This window comes from Bufo bufo, chromosome 8 (assembly GCF_905171765.1).
Source record: "Bufo bufo chromosome 8, aBufBuf1.1, whole genome shotgun sequence".
In the NCBI taxonomy this organism is placed as follows: Eukaryota; Metazoa; Chordata; class Amphibia; order Anura; family Bufonidae; genus Bufo; species Bufo bufo.
Window position 1 is genome coordinate 7,638,833 of NC_053396.1, and position 18,505 is coordinate 7,657,337.

Below are 18,505 nucleotides of genomic sequence, written 5' to 3' on the forward strand. Positions count from 1 at the left end.
AACTACTATAATACTGCTCCTATGTACAAGAATATAACTACTATAATACTGCCTCCTATGTACAAGAATATAACTGCTATAATACTGCTCCTATGTACAAGAATATAACTACTATAATACTGCTCCTATGTACAAGAATATAACTACTATAATACTGCTCCTATGTACAAGAATATAACTACTATAATACTGCCTCCTATGTACAAGAATATAACTACTATAATACTGCTCCTATGTACAAGAATATAACTACTATAATACTGCTCCTATATACAAGAATATAACTACTATAATACTGCTCCTATGTACAAGAATATAACTACTATAATACTGCCCCTATGTACAGGAATATAACTACTATAATACTGCCTCCTATGTATAAGAATATAACTACTATAATACTGCTCCTATGTACAAGAATATAACTACTATAATACTGCCTCCTATGTACAAGAATATAACTGCTATAATACTGCTCCTATGTACAAGAATATAACTACTATAATACTGCTCCTATGTACAAGAATATAACTACTATAATACTGCTCCTATGTACAAGAATATAACTACTATAATACTGCTCCTATGTACAAGAATATAACTACTATAATACTGCTCCTATGTACAAGAATATAACTACTATAATACTGCTCCTATGTACAGGAATATAACTACTATAATACTGCTCCTATGTACAAGAATATAACTACTATAATACTGCTCCTATATACAAGAATATAACTACTATAATACTGCTCCTATGTACAAGAATATAACTACTATAATACTGCTCCTATGTACAAGAATATAACTACTATAATACTGCTCCTATGTACAAGAATATAACTACTATAATACTGCCTCCTATATACAAGAATATAACTACTATAATACTGCTCCTATGTACAAGAATATAACTACTATAATACTGCCCCTATGTACAGGAATATAACTACTATAATACTGCCTCCTATGTACAAGAATATAACTACTATAATACTGCCTCCTATGTACAAGAATATAAGTATTTCATTGTATAAGATGCAGTATATATGGAACAACACATCATCTAGGGAGAAGTAATGACTCCACTGTTTCACCGTTTAGGGGACATATGGACATTAGGGACTGGCGCACAATAACTATATTTTCCTGCAATCAAAATGGGTGAGAACATTTGTATATAAATTCAGCTGTGCTTGCTCAGAATGTCTGCTTTGTACAAGCTGAAGAGCTGGGGATTGTATTTTACAATGACTGAAGACCATAATTTTAGGGTTTGACCCTTTGTGGTTCTCGTGATTTCTGATATTTGGGAGGGGGGGCAGGCCACAATTTTTTATTTCCTTCCATTCTCCAAATGTCTTATTTTTGTGTCACAGGGAAAACAAATCATTGATCTCCAGTCACCTGCAGGAACCTGTGATTGACAGGTGAGATGATGACTACTCCTAAGGTTGCATTCACAGGACCGTATGTATTTTGCGGATCAGAGACCATACAGAGTGCCATAAAACCTATCCTCATGGGCATCACTAAATAGCTGCTATTTAATAAATTATCTTGCTATATGAGAGCTGTGTGAAGACGCCCAGGTCAGCATATAATTATCGCAGCTGGCTCTGGATGTGCTCACAGCTATCTAAGCTTAAAGTGCATAGCATGAATATGTTACAGGTCTCCTGATGAAGCAATAAAGCGAAACGTGCGTCGAGGAGCACGCCAAACAGAACCTATCCACATTGACTCACCACTCTATACAGGGTAAGAACTAAGAAACTTTGACTGGCCTGCGAGATAGATAGGGTAGCACCTGGTGATACATCTCATTATTATCCCATGTCGGCCGCAGCACCCCAACACCACCTAGACCTGTAACATATTCATGCTATGCACTTTAAGCTTAGATAGCTGTGAGCACATCCAGAGCCAGCTGCGATAATTATATGCTGACCTGGGCGTCTTCACACAGCTCTCATATAGCAAGATAATTTATTAAATAGCAGCTATTTAGTGATGCCCATGAGGATAGGTTTTATGGCACTCTGTATGGTCTCTGCCTTCATGTTTGTGTAAATGTGTTTTATGTACATGTCTTTTATGTCATTTAATAAAATAACAAATTATTTTAAGGATATTATAGAGTACCGCTTCTCTTTCAAGTTGAATCATCTGTATGAGAAATGCAGGAAGCACACATTTTAGGCCAATGCTGGTCCCGTCCTCGATTAGAAACACACAAGTGGGAGCGTATATATACTGTATATATACACACACATATACATTTCTCTTTTCTACATAAATATGACATAATTGTTTTGTTTAATGGATGTAAATGTTCACAAGTGTAAAAGCCATATCTAACCAGTAGGTGGCGCTGGTGTACATGATCCTGTGATATTATTTGTGGCAAAAAATAGACGAGATACCAACAAACAGCAGAACCTTCTCTTTAAAACCACAGGGAACCATCAGAAATGTTCTTAAAGGGATCCACAGTCTACTGAACGTCACCTATAGAAAGGCCCCAACTCTGAAACATCTCTTCACCCCCCTCCCCAGAGGAAACCATCATGATATCTGGAGACTGTCAGCAATCCTCAGGGCCTGTATATTAAATCCAGTAAACACCGCCGGAGAGGAGGTCCATATTACACCCCATCAATCGCTCGGTCCTGTTACGTCCTCTGTCTCATAGACGCTTGCTGTGGATCACAAGATGTCACCAACCAAACTCTACCTCGCCATCAGATTAAAGATGATCCCTCAAACGCATCCGTGTAAAATCCGATCACCGTCCCTCCGATCGATCACATTGTAACCTCAGCAAACGACAGAAGTGAAGTTCTCATAAAGACAGAGATTTATCGGATAGAAGACTTTAACCCCCCTCCCCCCTCAAATAATCTCCTCTGTAACTCAAACCAATTATCTGTCCATAGACAGTCTCTGAAATCACCCCCAATGAGCGGTAAATTCATGAGAAGTGACCCCATATTCCCCCGCCCTGTAACTCTATGGAAAGGTCCATGCAGCTCACTGCTGACATCTTGTGGCTGAACAGCTTCACTACATGATGGATACCGACCTATAGCAAAAGGAAAACTAATTCTTATCCTACCAGTGAGCACCAGCGCCACCTACTACTGGAAATAATATCACAGGATCATGTACACCAGCGCCACCTACTGTCACAAATAATATCACAGGATCATGTACACCAGCGCCACCTACTGCCACAAATAATATCACAGGATCATGTACACCAGCGCCACCTACTGCCACAAATAATATCACAAGATCATGTAACATAGAAACATAGAAACATAGAATGTGTCGGCAGATAAAAACCATTTGGCCCATCTAGTCTGCCCAATATACTGAATACTATGGATAGCCCCCGGCCCTATCTTATATGAAGGATGGCCTTGTGCCTATCCCATGCATGCTTAAACCCCTTCACTGTATTTGCAGCTACCACTTCTGCAGGAAGGCTATTCCATGCATCCACTACTCTCTCAGTAAAGTAATACTTCCTTATATTACTTTTAAACCTTTGCCCCTCTAATTTAAAACTGTGTCCTCTTGTGGTAGTTTTTCTTCTTTTAAATATGCTCTCTTCCTTTACCGAGTTGATTCCCTTTATGTATTTAAAAGTTTCTATCATATCCCCTCTGTCTCTTCTTTCTTCCAAGCTATACATATTAAGGTCCTTTAACCTTTCCTGGTAAGTTTTATCCTGCAATCCGTGTACTAGTTTAGTAGCTCTTCTCTGAACTCTCTCTAGAGTATCTATATCCTTCTGGAGATATGGCCTCCAGTACTGCGCACAATACTCCAAGTGAGGTCTCACCAGTGTTCTGTACAGCGGCATAAGCACTTCACTCTTTCTACTGCTTATACCTCTCCCTATACATCCAAGCATTCTGCTGGCATTTCGTGCTGCTCTATTACATTGTCTTCCCACCTTTAAGTCTTCTGAAATAATTACTCCTAAATCCCTTTCCTCAGATACTGAGGTCAGGACTGTGTCAAATATTCTATATTCTGCCCTTGGGTTTTTACGCCCCAGGTGCATTATCTTGCACTTATCCACATTAAATTTCAGTTGCCAGAGTTCTGACCATTCTTCTAGTTTTCCTAAATCCTTTTCCATTTGGCGTTTCCCTCCAGGAACATCAACCCTGTTACATATCTTTGTGTCATCAGCAAAAAGACAAACCTTACCAGCGAGGCCTTTTGCAATATCACTTATGAAGATATTAAACAAAATCGGTCCCAGTACAGATCCCTGTGGAACCCCACTGGTAACATGACCTTGTTTTGAATGTTCTCCATTGACTACCACCCTCTGTTGTCTGTCACTCAGCCACTGCCTAATCCACTCAACAATATGGGAGTCCATGCTCAATGACTGCAGTTTATTGATAAGTCTTCTATGTGGGACAGTGTCAAAAGCCTTCCTAAAATCTAGATATGCGATGTCTACTGCACCTCCACCGTCTATTATTTTATTCACCCAGTCAAAAAAATCTATAAGATTTGTTTGACATGATCTCCCTGAAGTAAACCCATGTTGTTTTTCATCTTGCAATCCATGGGATTTTAGATGTTCTACAATCCTATCCTTTAATAGGGTTTCCATTAATTTGACTACTATTGATGTCAGACTCACTGGTCTATAGTTGCTAGATTCCTCCCTACTACCTTTCTTGTGAATGGGCACGACATTAGCCAATTTCCAATCTTCCGGGACGACTCCTGTTACTAATGATTGGTTAAATAAATCTGTTAACGGTTTTGCCAGCTCACCACTAAGCTCTTTTAATAATTTTGGGTGTATCTCATCAGGCCCCTGTGACTTATTTGTCTTCACCTTAGACAGCAAACTTAGAACATCTTCCTCTGTAAAGATACATGCATCAAACGATTTATTAGTCATTCTTTCTAGTGGAGGTCCTTCTCCTTTTTCTTTTGTAAAAACTGAACAGAAGTATTCATTAAGGCAGTCGGCTAGCCCTTTATTCTCTTCTACATACCTTCCGTCCTTTGTTTTTAATTTAGTTATTCCTTGTTTTAATTTCCTTTTTTCATTTATATATCTGAAGAATGTCTTATCCCCTTTTTTCATAGACTGAGCTAGTTTTTCTTCTGCCTGCGCTTTAGAAGTTCTTATAACTTGCTTGGCCTCTCTCTGCCTAATCTTGTAGATTTCCTTATCTTCATTGCTCTGGGTTTTTTTATAATTACAAAATGCTAGCTTTTTATTTTTAATGATTTGGGCCACTTCTGCTGAGTACCACATTGGTCTCCTCCTTTTTTTGCTTTTACTGACAAGTCTAATGCAATTTTCTGTTGCCTTCAATAATGCACCTTTTAAGTAGTCCCATTTCTCCTGGACTCCATGTAATCCGTTCCAGTCTGATAAGGACTCATTTATGACTAATTTCATTTTTGAAAAGTCTGTTTTTCTAAAATCTAAAACTTTTGTTTTTGTGTGGTGGGACTCTTTCACAGTTCTTATATTAAACCACACTGACTGGTGATCACTAGTTCCCAAGGTTTCGCCTACAATGACATCATATACCGAATCCCCGTTTGTACACCAGTGCCACCTACTACTGGAAATAATATCACAGGATCATGTACACCACCGCCACCTACTACTGGAAATAATATCACAGGATCATGTACACCAGCGCCACCTACTACTGGAAATAATATCACAGGATCATGTACATCAGCGCCACCTACTGCTGGATATAATATCACAGGATTATGTACACCAGCGCCACCTACTGCTGGAAATAATATCACAGGATCATGTACACCAGCGCCACCTACTGCTGGATATAATATCACAGGATTATGTACACCAGCGCCACCTACTGCTGGAAATAATATCACAGGATCATGTACACCAGCGCCACCTAGATATGGCTTTTACATTTACATCTATTAATCTGCAGGCCAGCAGAAGAGATCTGAAAGACAAGCACAAGCCGTGGCCTGCAGCACGGAGTGAGCCTGAGGCATCTGGCTCCCGGACTCGGAGCGCAGTTTTAACATGTAGACCGATCAAATACAATGAAATAATACTGCTGACGTCTTCTCTGTTTCCAGGATGCTGTACGAGAAACCAGAAGCCCTGAAGCCTCCGTAAGTTACTCCAAGGTGCTTAGAGCAGTGGCGTACATAGAGAAGTAAGGGCCCCATAGCAAGGATCAAACCAGCCCCCCCACACACAGGACCACCTAAACCCCTTTCAATGACCCTTGGACCATTTTTTCCACTACCTCATTTGCTAAAAGTTGTTCCTTTAGAGGGTAGAGTCCTGACCGAGATTTCACCTCCAGTAGAAGAGGAGATAATCCCAACTAAGACTGGGCCCCTGCTTGCATTTAGGCTCCATAGCAGTCGCATGGTCTGCCGCTATGGTAGTTACACCCCTGGCTGATAATCATAGTAATTGATACAGGCGTAAGAGGTTCATACAGGTCCCATAGGGGCAACAGGCTTAGTGGGTACAGTCCTTACAGTCGGCACCAGAAGAGGTAGAATTTAGTGCAGGTTCCTGTCCAAAGAGATCGCCTTGTCGTTGGTAGACAGGCACAAATACGTAATTTTGTATAAAATGTATTTGCCAAGAATCTCACATTTACGGCTCGTGTACACGATCGTTGTGATTGTTTGTGCACCTCATCACGGATGCCGACCCGTTCACTTGAATCTACGGAGTGCTTCCGTGGTTTTCTGTCCGTGCCTCCATGTTCTATTTTTTTGTGCTGCGGACGGATCAAGGTTCCATTCAAGTTGAATCCGCATGGATGGTGCCAGTGCATTGGGGATTGCAATTTGTGGTCCCCAATGCACGGAATAGATAGCACACGTTCGTTTGCCGGAGCCCTTATAACGTAGCTGTAGCATTAGTACCTTTTCTCTAGTGAGTATGGCTATTGTATTTACTTTATTATTTGTCTTTTTATTACGTTATTCTATCAAAAAATTATAGTACAAAGCAGAAAAAACATCAAAATCTTAAAAAAATGAAACAATGCAGCCCTCACCCCAAAGCCTGTGTATTTTATGGATTTATGAACAAAGTAAGGATTTTATGGTGAGCGACGCATTGTTTCATCGTTTGATGATTGGACTGTGAAATATTTGATGCAGAGCACCACTTATCCACTGCTTGTCGTCTCTGAACAAGTGCCATAGAGTTCAATGGTATCACAGTGATCTGAGCAGAGGAAGGTAGTGCCGACATGTAATTTATTGAACGAAAAACATTAAAATTTGACATTTTTAAGATGAAACAATTTGGTACAACAAACTGCTTTTGTAACATTTTGGTAACGGCGGGAGATTATATATTATTTCTAGATAAGAGTTTAGCTGCATTTCCCATGAAAATGTAAATCTCGAGGTTGAAAAGGGAAGAGGGAGCAATTGTCTAGAGAGTGAGACCACCCGATCTCCGGGCTTTATTACTTGTGGAAAACACGGCCAAACACAAACTGGAATAACACTTTCATCTACTTGGAAAAAATGACCCACTGGGTGTAATGATTAATGCTCTTCTCTCTTCCAGACGGACAGATGTTCTCATGGTGACTCCATGGCTAGCGCCGATTGTATGGAATAGACTCTACAATATAGACATACTCAACGCACAATTCCACAAGAGAGGAGTTCGCATTGGACTGACTGTGTTTGCTATTAGAAAGTAAGGAAATCCAGACAATTCACACTCATTCTATATAGTATAACTACTATAATACTGCTCCTATGTACAAGAATATAACTACTATAACACTGCCTCCTATGTACAAGAATATAACTACTATAATACTGCTCCTATGTACAAGAATATAACTACTATAACACTGCCTCCTATGTACAAGAATATAACTACTATAATACTGCTCCTATGTACAAGAATATAACTACTATAATACTGCCTCCTATGTACAAGAATATAACTACTATAATACTGCTCCTATGTACAAGAATATAACTACTATAATACTGCTTCTATGTGCAAGAATATAACTACTATAATACTGCTCCTATGTACAAGAATATAACTACTATAATACTGCTCCTATGTACAAGAATATAACTACTATAATACTGCCTCCTATGTACAAGAATATAACTGCTATAATACTGCCTCCTATGTACAAGAATATAACTACTATAACACTGCCTCCTATGTACAAGAATATAACTACTATAATACTGCTCCTATGTACAAGAATATAACTACTATAATACTGCCTCCTATGTACAAGAATATAACTACTATAATACTGCCTCCTATGTACAAGAATATAACTACTATAACACTGCCTCCTATGTACAAGAATATAACTACTATAATACTGCTCCTATGTACAAGAATATAACTACTATAATACTGCTCCTATGTACAAGAATATAACTACTATAATACTGCCTCCTATGTACAAGAATATAACTACTATAATACTGCTCCTATGTACAAGAATATAACTACTATAATACTGCTCCTATGTACAAGAATATAACTACTATAATACTGCTCCTATGTACAAGAATATAACTACTATAATACTGCTCCTATGTACAAGAATATAACTACTCTAATACTGCTCCTATGTACAAGAATATAACTACTATAATACTGCTCCTATGTACAAGAATATAACTACTATAATACTGCCTCCTATGTACAAGAATATAACTACTATAATACTGCCTCCTATGTACAAGAATATAACTGCTATAATACTGCTCCTATATACAAGAATATATCTACTATAATACTGCTCCTATGTACAAGAATATAACTACTGTAATACTGCTCCTATGTACAAGAATATAACTACTATAATACTGCTCCTATGTACAAGAATATAACTACTATAATACTGCTCCTATGTACAAGAATATAACTACTCTAATACTGCTCCTATGTACAAGAATATAACTACTATAATACTGCTCCTATGTACAAGAATATAACTACTATAATACTGCCTCCTATGTACAAGAATATAACTACTATAATACTGCCTCCTATGTACAAGAATATAACTGCTATAATACTGCTCCTATATACAAGAATATATCTACTATAATACTGCTCCTATGTACAAGAATATAACTACTGTAATACTGCTCCTATGTACAAGAATATAACTACTATAATACTGCTCCTATGTACAAGAATATAACTACTATACTAAAAGACCATTTAAACATTCAAAACGCAAAGGCCTATCAATATGCCCAATTTAAACACTACTCACACGGGGATAAAGGTTCTAAACTGACGTCCTCCCTTATTAAACAAAGGAAAGAGTCCATGTTCATACCCAATATCAAATCCAGTACTGGAAATATGCTGCATAAAACAGCTGACATTGCAGAAGAATTTCAAAAATTCTATAAGCAACTATACGGCCTGTCAGACCCTAATCACCCAGATCCATCAATACCAGAAGCAACAGACTTGTTTTTGAAAGGCCTCAATCTACCCCAGATAACCTCCCAAGAAAGTGACACCTTATTAGAGCCAGTCACCGAACTAGAAGTGAAAAAGTTACTAGCCTCTATGCCCATGGGTAAAAGTCCTGGCCCAGATGGCTTTCCAGTGGGCTATTATAAAAAATTCTCAGATATATTAATACCCCACCTGGTAACGTGGTGCAATGCACTCCTAAATGGTGAAACCCTTCATAAACAATCACTGGAGGCCACGGTAACCATCCTCCCCAAACCGGGGAAAGATCCCCTTCTCTGCGGTAGTTTTAGGCCAATCTCGTTACTTAACGTAGATATAAAAATATGGGCCAAACTTCTGGCGACACGTCTGGGAAATCTACTTCCTAAACTTATCCACCCTGACCAATCTGGCTTTGTTCCAGGGAGGGAAGGGAATCATAATTCCTGTAGGTTAATCACAGCAATACAGTGGGCCAAAAAGAAAAACCTCCCCTTGGCGCTGCTCAGTGTGGATGCGGAGAAGGCCTTCGACCGGGTGAGCTGGGACTTTATGAGGAGGACTCTACTGAGGTTTGGAATCCCGACGAGATTTCAGGAGGCAGTCATGTCGTTGTACAAGGATCCGAGTGCTAGAATCAGGGTCAATGGCACATTGTCCCCATCCTTCCCTATTCGCAACGGGACACGTCAGGGCTGCCCCCTATCTCCTGCCTTATATATATTGGTCATGGAGACCCTTCTTCAGGCCATTAGAGACCATGTAAATATACGTGGTGTGAAAACAGAAAATGACGCCATAGAATACATTAACGTGGCATATGCTGACGATCTACTGATCATGGTTTCTAACCCGGTCGAGGCCTTCCCGCATCTTTTGACATTGTTTAAAGAGTATGGTAGGCTATCAAACTACAAAATGAATTATACCAAGTCAGAAGCTTTAAACGTTAATGCTCCGGCGAGCTCCATAGCCATTTTGAAATCAAATACACCATTTAAATGGCAGTCCTCCTGTGTTTCCTACCTAGGAGTTAAGATTTCCGCCTGCACGGAAGATTTATTCCGGCTTAATTATACTCCCCTAATATCAGAGGTCCAAAACCTGCTCCAATCGCTACACCTCCCTTATTCCTCTTGGATGGGAAGGAAGAATATACTAAAAGCGTTTGTCCTCCCAAAAATTATGTACGTACTACAGATGTTGCCAATATTTTTACCTAACTCATATTTTACAAGGATTCGCAGGCTTTTTATGACTTACCTATGGGGCGGTAAGAAGGCTAGGGCTCCTCACCAGAGGCTGATACTGGGGCGTGGTCATGGAGGTATAGCACTGCCGGATGTCCAAACATATTACAGGGCTATTCACCTGAGGAGGTGGTTGCAGCTTTATTCCCCTGTCTACCGCACATTGGGCACGGAACTGGAACTAATGCAGCTCACCCAACCACAGAAAGCAGCACTATGGGGTCAGGCAAATGCATCACTCCATTCACATGTCCTCTTAAAGGGCACTAGCCTGGTCATTAAACAGCTCAACAAGACACATGGGCTCCTACAGAACCCCCCTAGTATAATGCCAGCAGATCTCATACCACACTCGATTCAGCCTCCAGGATCTCAGGTCTCGCAGATTTGGCACAGATTAAGAGATTTCTCCACAGCTGACTTTATAGGAAAGGTAAACGGCACTTTACCGGATCAACATCCCCTTAGCTTAGCCTGGAGTACATTTAACTTTCTAGACCTAATAACTATAAAATCTGCTGGGAAACAACTAACTACTCAGAAGTCATGTGTAATGACCCCGACATGGTTTGAAAAGTTAGCAACCCCCCCTTCCCCTCAACGCAAATTGATATCCACTATATATTTGGCCTTGATCTCACCACAACGTCGCATTACTCCACAATATGTCCACACCTGGGCTAATGACCTTAAGGTTACCTTTTCGGAGACAGATATTCTCCGTATGCACGCACACTCGCATGGCTTCTCCCGCTGCGTGAAGATCCAAGAGCACTCATATAAGGTCCTCACACAGTGGTACCTCACCCCTAAACAACTATTTCTTAGTGGTCTGAGTGATCATGACAGGTGTTGGAGGTGTGGGGAGGAGAGTGGCACTCTTCTACACATTTTTTGGTCCTGTTCTAAAATAAGAGGATACTGGGATGACGTCTCTCGGACCATTAATGAAATTCTAAACACTAACCTGACATTAACCCCAGAGTTGGTTCTTTTATGGCTTCCAACAAAAGAACTATCGCCATCAAGGAACAAACTTGTTATACACTTGATTCAAGCTGCCCGTCTACTTATCCCCCAAAATTGGCTGAGTAAAGAACCCCCCACCACCTCTCAGTGGTTAAGCAAACTAGATCACGTTCATCGTATGGAAGAGCTAGCGGGCTGGGAACTTAGGGCACATGAGAAGCACAAAAAGCTATGGGCCCCATGGATTACATATAGATATGCGAATGGTACACCAACATCTTAAACAATTTTCAACAGACAAACAACTTTGAAAATGTCCCCCCAGACAGGAACGACACATTAGTGAGAATGGAGGGTGCTAAACCTTCTTCCTCCCTTTGGAATCATCAAAGGTTATCTTAACAGCCTCAGACCGTATCTGTCCAGTTCTAAGGACACCCCCCCCCATCCCCCATCCTCCCCCCCCCTTTTTATATGTTTGTTTGACCTACCTACATCAGGTCACACACCAAATGTCAATTAGTTGGTTCTAGATGACCTTGCTCTGAAGACATGCACTTTGTATATGTCATATGTATACTATGCACTATACTGTCAAAGTACGCTTTAGACTTGTCTGTAATAACTCTGATTTGTGCATCAATGTATGTAAACATCTCTTTTGATATGCTTTTCAATAAAAAGACAATTGACAAAGAATATAACTACTATAATACTGCCTCCTATGTACAAGAATATAACTACTATAATACTGCTCCTATGTACAAGAATATAACTACTATAATACTGCTCCTATGTACAAGAATATAACTACTATAATACTGCTCCTATGTACAAGAATATAACTACTATAATACTGCTCCTATGTACAAGAATATAACTGCTATAATACTGCTCCTATGTACAAGAATATAACTACTATAATACTGCTCCTATGTACAAGAATATAACTACTGTAATACTGCTCCTATGTACAAGAATATAACTACTATAATACTGCTCCTATGTACAAGAATATAACTACTATAATACTGCTCCTATGTACAAGAATATAACTACTATAATACTGCTCCTATATACAAGAATATAACTACTATAATACTGCTCCTATGTTCAAGAATATAACTACTATAAAACTGCTCCTATGTACAAAAATATAACTACTATAATACTGCCTCCTATGTACAAGAATATAACTACTATAATACTGCTCCTATGTACAAGAATATAACTACTATAATACTGCCTCCTATGTACAAGAATATATCTACTATAATACTGCTTTTATGTACAAGAATATAACTACTATAATACTGCCTCCTATGTACAAGAATATCTACTATAATACAGCTCCTATGTACAAGAATATAACTACTATAATACTGCCTCCTATGTACAATAATATAACTACTATAATACTGCCTCCTATGTACAGGAATATAACTACTATAATACTGCCTCCTATGTACAATAATATAACTACTATAATACTGCCTCCTATGTACAAGAATATAACTACTATAATACTGCCTCCCATGTACAAGAATATAACTACTATAATACTGCTTTTATGTACAAGAATCTAACTATTATAGTACTGCCTCCTATGTACAAGAATATAACTACTATAATACTGCCTCCCCATGTACAAGAATATAACTACTATAATACTGCCTCCTATGTACAAGAATATAACTACTATAATACTGCCCCCTATGTACAAGGATATAACTACTATAATACTGCCTCCTATGTACAAGAATATATCTACTATAATACAGCTCCTATGTACAAGAATATAACTACTATAATACTGCCTCCTATGTACAATAATATAACTACTATAATACTGCCTCCTATGTACAGGAATATAACTACTATAATACTGCCTCCTATGTACAATAATATAACTACTATAATACTGCCTCCTATGTACAAGAATATTACTACTATAATACTGCTTTTATGTACAAGAATCTAACTATTATAGTACTGCCTCCTATGTACAAGAATATAACTACTATAATACTGCCTCCCCATGTACAAGAATATAACTACTATAATACTGCCTCCTATGTACAAGAATATAACTACTATAATACTGCCCCCTATGTACAAGGATATAACTACTATAATACTGCCTCCTATGTACAAGGATATAACTACTATAATACTGCTCCTATGTACAAGAATATAACTGCTATAATACTGCTCCTATGTCCAAGAATATAACTGCTATAATACTGCCTCCTATGTACAGGAATATAACTACTATAATACTGCTCCTATGTACAAGAATATAACTACTATAATACTGCTCCTATGTACAAGAATATAACTACTATAATACTGCTCCTATGTACAAGAATATAACTGCTATAATACTGCCCCCTATGTACAGGAATATAACTACTATAATACTGCTCCTATGTACAAGAATATAACTACTATAATACTGCTCCTATGTACAAGAATATAACTACTATAATACTGCTCCTATGTACAAGAATATAATTACTATAATACTGCTCCTATGTACAAGAATATAACTGCTATAATACTGCCTCCTATGTACAAGAATATAACTACTATAATACTGCTCCTATGTACAAGAATATAACTACTATAATACTGCTCCTATGTACAAGAATATAACTGCTATAATACTGCCTCCTATGTACAAGAATATAACTACTATAATACTGCCTCCTATGTACAAGAATATAACTACTATAATACTGCCTCCTATGTACAAGAATATAACTACTATAATACTGCCTCCTATGTACAAGAATATAACTACTATAATACTGCCCCTATGTACAAGTATATAACTACTATAATACTGCTCCCATGTACAAGAATATAACTACTATAATACTGCTCCTATGTACAAGAATATAACTACTATAATACTGCCTCCTATGTACAAGAATATAACTACTATAATACTGTTCCTATGTACAAGAATATAACTACTATAATACTGCCCCTATGTACAAGTATATAACTACTATAATACTGCTCCCATGTACAAGAATATAACTACTATAATACTGCTCCTATGTACAAGAATATAACTACTATAATACTGCTCCTATGTACAAGAATATAACAACTATAATACTGCTCCTATGTACAAGAATATAACTACTGTAATACTGCTACTATGTACAAGAATATAACTGCTATAATACTGCCTCCTATGTACAAGAAAATAACTACTATAATACTGCTCCTATGTACAAGAATATAACTACTATAATACTGCCTCCTATGTACAAGAATATAACTACTATAATACTGCTCCTATATACAAGAATATAACTACTATAATACTGCTACTATGTACAAGAATATAACTACTATAATACTGCTCCTATGTACAAGAATATAACTACTATAGGGGGGCGGAGCCTAGCCACGCTGCTGAATGGCCGCACGAGCTTGAGCTCCTCCAGCATTCCGGCTCATTTGCCCTATTTAAGCTTACAACTTGCTTGATTATGGGGAAACCTGGCAGAGAAAAGAACAGAGGAAGTTCAGAGTCCACCCCACTGCGCTCCAAACAACCTGAGATGGAGAAGTTTCTTCGGAAAACGTCGAGGTTTACCGCGCAGAAAGGCCCCAATATGGCGACGTCTGCTGCACAAGATTCCGACGCCTGGGAACTATCAGATGCAGGCAGCGGCTCCGATATCTCGGATAAGAGGCCCAGAGATGCACCTCTCTCAGAGCGGACCCTGCGCCGGGTCCTTGAATCTGCCCTCTCGCCTCTGAAACAAGATTTGTCTGATATTAAGGACGACATGAAGCATCTGGGGCAGAGAGTGGTCGCGCTAGAAGCCACTCAGGAGGCCATTATGACCTACGAAGGTAAAACGTCGGAGGTACTGGCGTCTCATAAGGCTTTACTAAATGATGCCTTCCTGAAGTTGGAAGACAAAGAAAACCGTAGCCGCCGGCGCAATATCCGCATCCGCGGCCTACCTGAGTCATTTGCAGCGGAGGCCTTACCGAGAGTGGCGCGCGAATTGTTCTCTATGCTGCTTGATCCTGACAGAGCGGCGGGAATCGTGGTGGAACGCATACACAGGGCGCTGCGCCCTAGGCCTAAACCGCAAGAACCGTCACGTGATGTAATCTGTGGCTTATTGAGCTATGTTGATACCGCAGCCATCCTGAAAAGACAACGAGAGATGGAGGTACTGGAGTACGAAAACACCCCGATCCAGATGTTCCAGGACATCGCGCCATCCACCTTGGCCAAGCGGCGCCTATTCAAGCCTCTCCTGGAAGTCCTGAGGAAAACCTCGACCCCTTTCCGCTGGTTATACCCCTTTGGGTTGGCAATCTCCAGGAATGGTAAGCTACTCACCGTGCGCTCGCCTGCTGACCTAGATTCTGTCTGGCGGTCCCTGGACTTTCCCCCGATGGAAATCCCCTCATGGTTACCGGCTGACCAAGATGGCGCCCTTCCCGCACCACCTCGTGTGACCGCCTGGCAGACGGCGTCCACGGGCATGTCGGATCGTTCGGGACGCGGCAGGATGGATAGAGCTCCCACCTGATGATCGTAAGCACACCTTGCTGCTATTTCTACCTCCCCAGAATAGGAGATGACTGTCTCTCACCTCCATGTTCTACAGGTTACCAAAGGCGGACTTGGCCTTTCTACATTTTCAATGTTTTATTTTTCCGGCCTATCTCTTATTTAGGCTTAATGTTCTCATATGATGTTTAAACGGATCTGTGTCGTCTCACTGTTGTTACTGGACGCTGCCTCTAGGACAACGAATTCTGATCCTCATTTGCAGGGCGATGTCCGGACGGATTAAGATGCTGGACGCATTTTTTGTTTTTGGTCTCTTTTGTTAAGACCATAGGTGCTTTACTTGCCCCCTCGCCAGTCCAATCCTGTCTTGGCTGGTGATAAGTAGAGTACCAACCCCTCCTCGGACGGGTGTCTTGTCTGAGATATTCACTTGTCAGTTTGACATGTTTAATGTTCTCTCCTTAATTTTTTGTTCTTTTGTGTTTCCCTCACCTCCTTTCCCTTCTCCTGCTCATATCATCTGTGTGCTTTTCCATACTTCCATGGATGTATTATGCATTTATTCACCTGACAGTATGCAGAAATGTCCTCTATAGTAGTCGCCTCACTAAATACACATGGGCTGAACGAGCCTTGTAAAAGGTCTCAAATACTATCTCTCCTTCTGAAAGATAAAGTCTCGGTTGCTTTTTTGCAAGAGACTCATTTCAGAACGGGCAAAATTCCCAACTTTCCCCCTAAGAAATTTGTCCAGTGGTTTCACAGTACTCACGACTCCGCCAGTAGAGGGGTTAGTATAGCTGTGCATAAATGCCTCCCCTTTAAACATGCGGCTATTACAGCAGACCCTGAGGGCAGGTACATTTTTGTAAGGGGCTTATTGGGTGAGTCCCCAGTGACCTTTGCCAACTTGTATGCTCCCAATAAAGGCCAAGTACCATGGCTCGTTCAGACCCTTGCTGTGTTATCTTCTTTCTCAGAGGGATTACTGGTATTGGGGGGCGACTTCAATGTTGCCCTGGAGCCAGCGGTGGACACCTCGGCGGGTAGACATTCTGTATCTTATAGGCTCTTGAAAAGGCTGAAAATCTCTCTGAGGAAACTTAAAGTATTGGATGTTTGGCGGGCCTTGAACCCCAATGGCCGGGATTATACATTTTACTCACATGCTAAGCTGTCTTTCCACAGACTGGATTATATTTTCCTGTCTGGTTCGCATATACGTAATGTCTCTGGAGCCCGGATAGGTAATATCACATTATCTGACCATGCCCCTGTTATTGTTAGCTTTTCCCTGTCCGGACCACAGAGAAAGGAGCGCTTATGGCGTCTCAATGATACCCTGATTTTAGACCCTAGGCACGCCTGTAAACTTAAGGCCTCAATATCTGAGTTTTTCATGCTTAATGATACTCCAGACTCACCTCCTTCCCCTTCTATACTTTGGGAATCCCATAAGGTGGTCCTGAGGGGGGAACTTATAGCTTTGGGGGCTTTTGTGAAAAAGCAAAGGACACAAGCCTTGGATGCCTTATTGGCGACCATAACCCGTCTAGAATCATCCCACAAGGAATCATGAGCTATAAGCACCCTAGCAGAACTAACTGAAGCCAGAACAAGCTTAAAAAATGTATTGAATGTCACCTCTGCGAAGTTGGTCCTGCGTTCCCGATTCAAGGCCTATGCTCATGGGGATAGAGGAAACAGACTGATGTCGGCAATTGCCAAGAAGCAGTTTTCTGACTCCTTTGTTTCCTCTATTAAAGACTCCAAGGGTAAAATACATAAGTCTACCCCAGATGTCGCCAAGGCATTTAGCGCCTTTTATGAGGCCTTATATAATATACCCTCCCCTAATGGGACTACCCCCGGAGATTTATCTGAGGCCACTGACAAATTTTTGCAGTCTCTAAACCTTCCCTCTGTATCCTCTTCCAAAGCCTCCCTTTTAACTAAGCCTATATCTGACTCAGAGGTTCGCAAGGTCCTCATGTCTATCCCGTCAGGTAAAAGCCCCGGCCCTGATGGATTTTCCATTGCATATTATAAATCCTTTCAGGAAGTTTTAATCCCACGGTTCAGGAACTTGTGCAACTACCTTCTGACAGGGGGTTCTCTCGCCCCTCATTCCTTATTGGCGCACATTACTGTCCTCCATAAGGAAAACAAGGATCCAACATGCTGCAGTAACTATAGGCCAATATCTTTACTTAATAATGATGTGAAGTGGTGGGCGAAGATTTT

General features: G+C 40.0%; 1 protein-coding gene and 1 long non-coding RNA gene across 2 annotated transcripts in view; one reads left to right on the top strand and one right to left on the bottom strand.

Annotated features, from left to right (window-relative positions):
• Window positions 1-18,505, top strand: part of LOC120977361 (histo-blood group ABO system transferase-like) — a 127,236-nt gene that overhangs the window by 104,522 nt on the left and 4,209 nt on the right. The window contains exons 4-5 of the mRNA XM_040405286.1: window positions 6,124-6,159; window positions 7,592-7,726. Of these exons, the coding sequence (XP_040261220.1) occupies window positions 6,124-6,159; window positions 7,592-7,726 (171 nt within the window). The remainder of the gene's footprint in view (window positions 1-6,123; window positions 6,160-7,591; window positions 7,727-18,505) is intronic.
• Window positions 5,821-18,505, bottom strand: part of LOC120977365 — a 102,057-nt gene continuing 89,372 nt past the window's right edge. The window contains exon 3 of the long non-coding RNA XR_005773884.1: window positions 5,821-5,930. This is a non-coding gene — a long non-coding RNA (uncharacterized LOC120977365). The remainder of the gene's footprint in view (window positions 5,931-18,505) is intronic.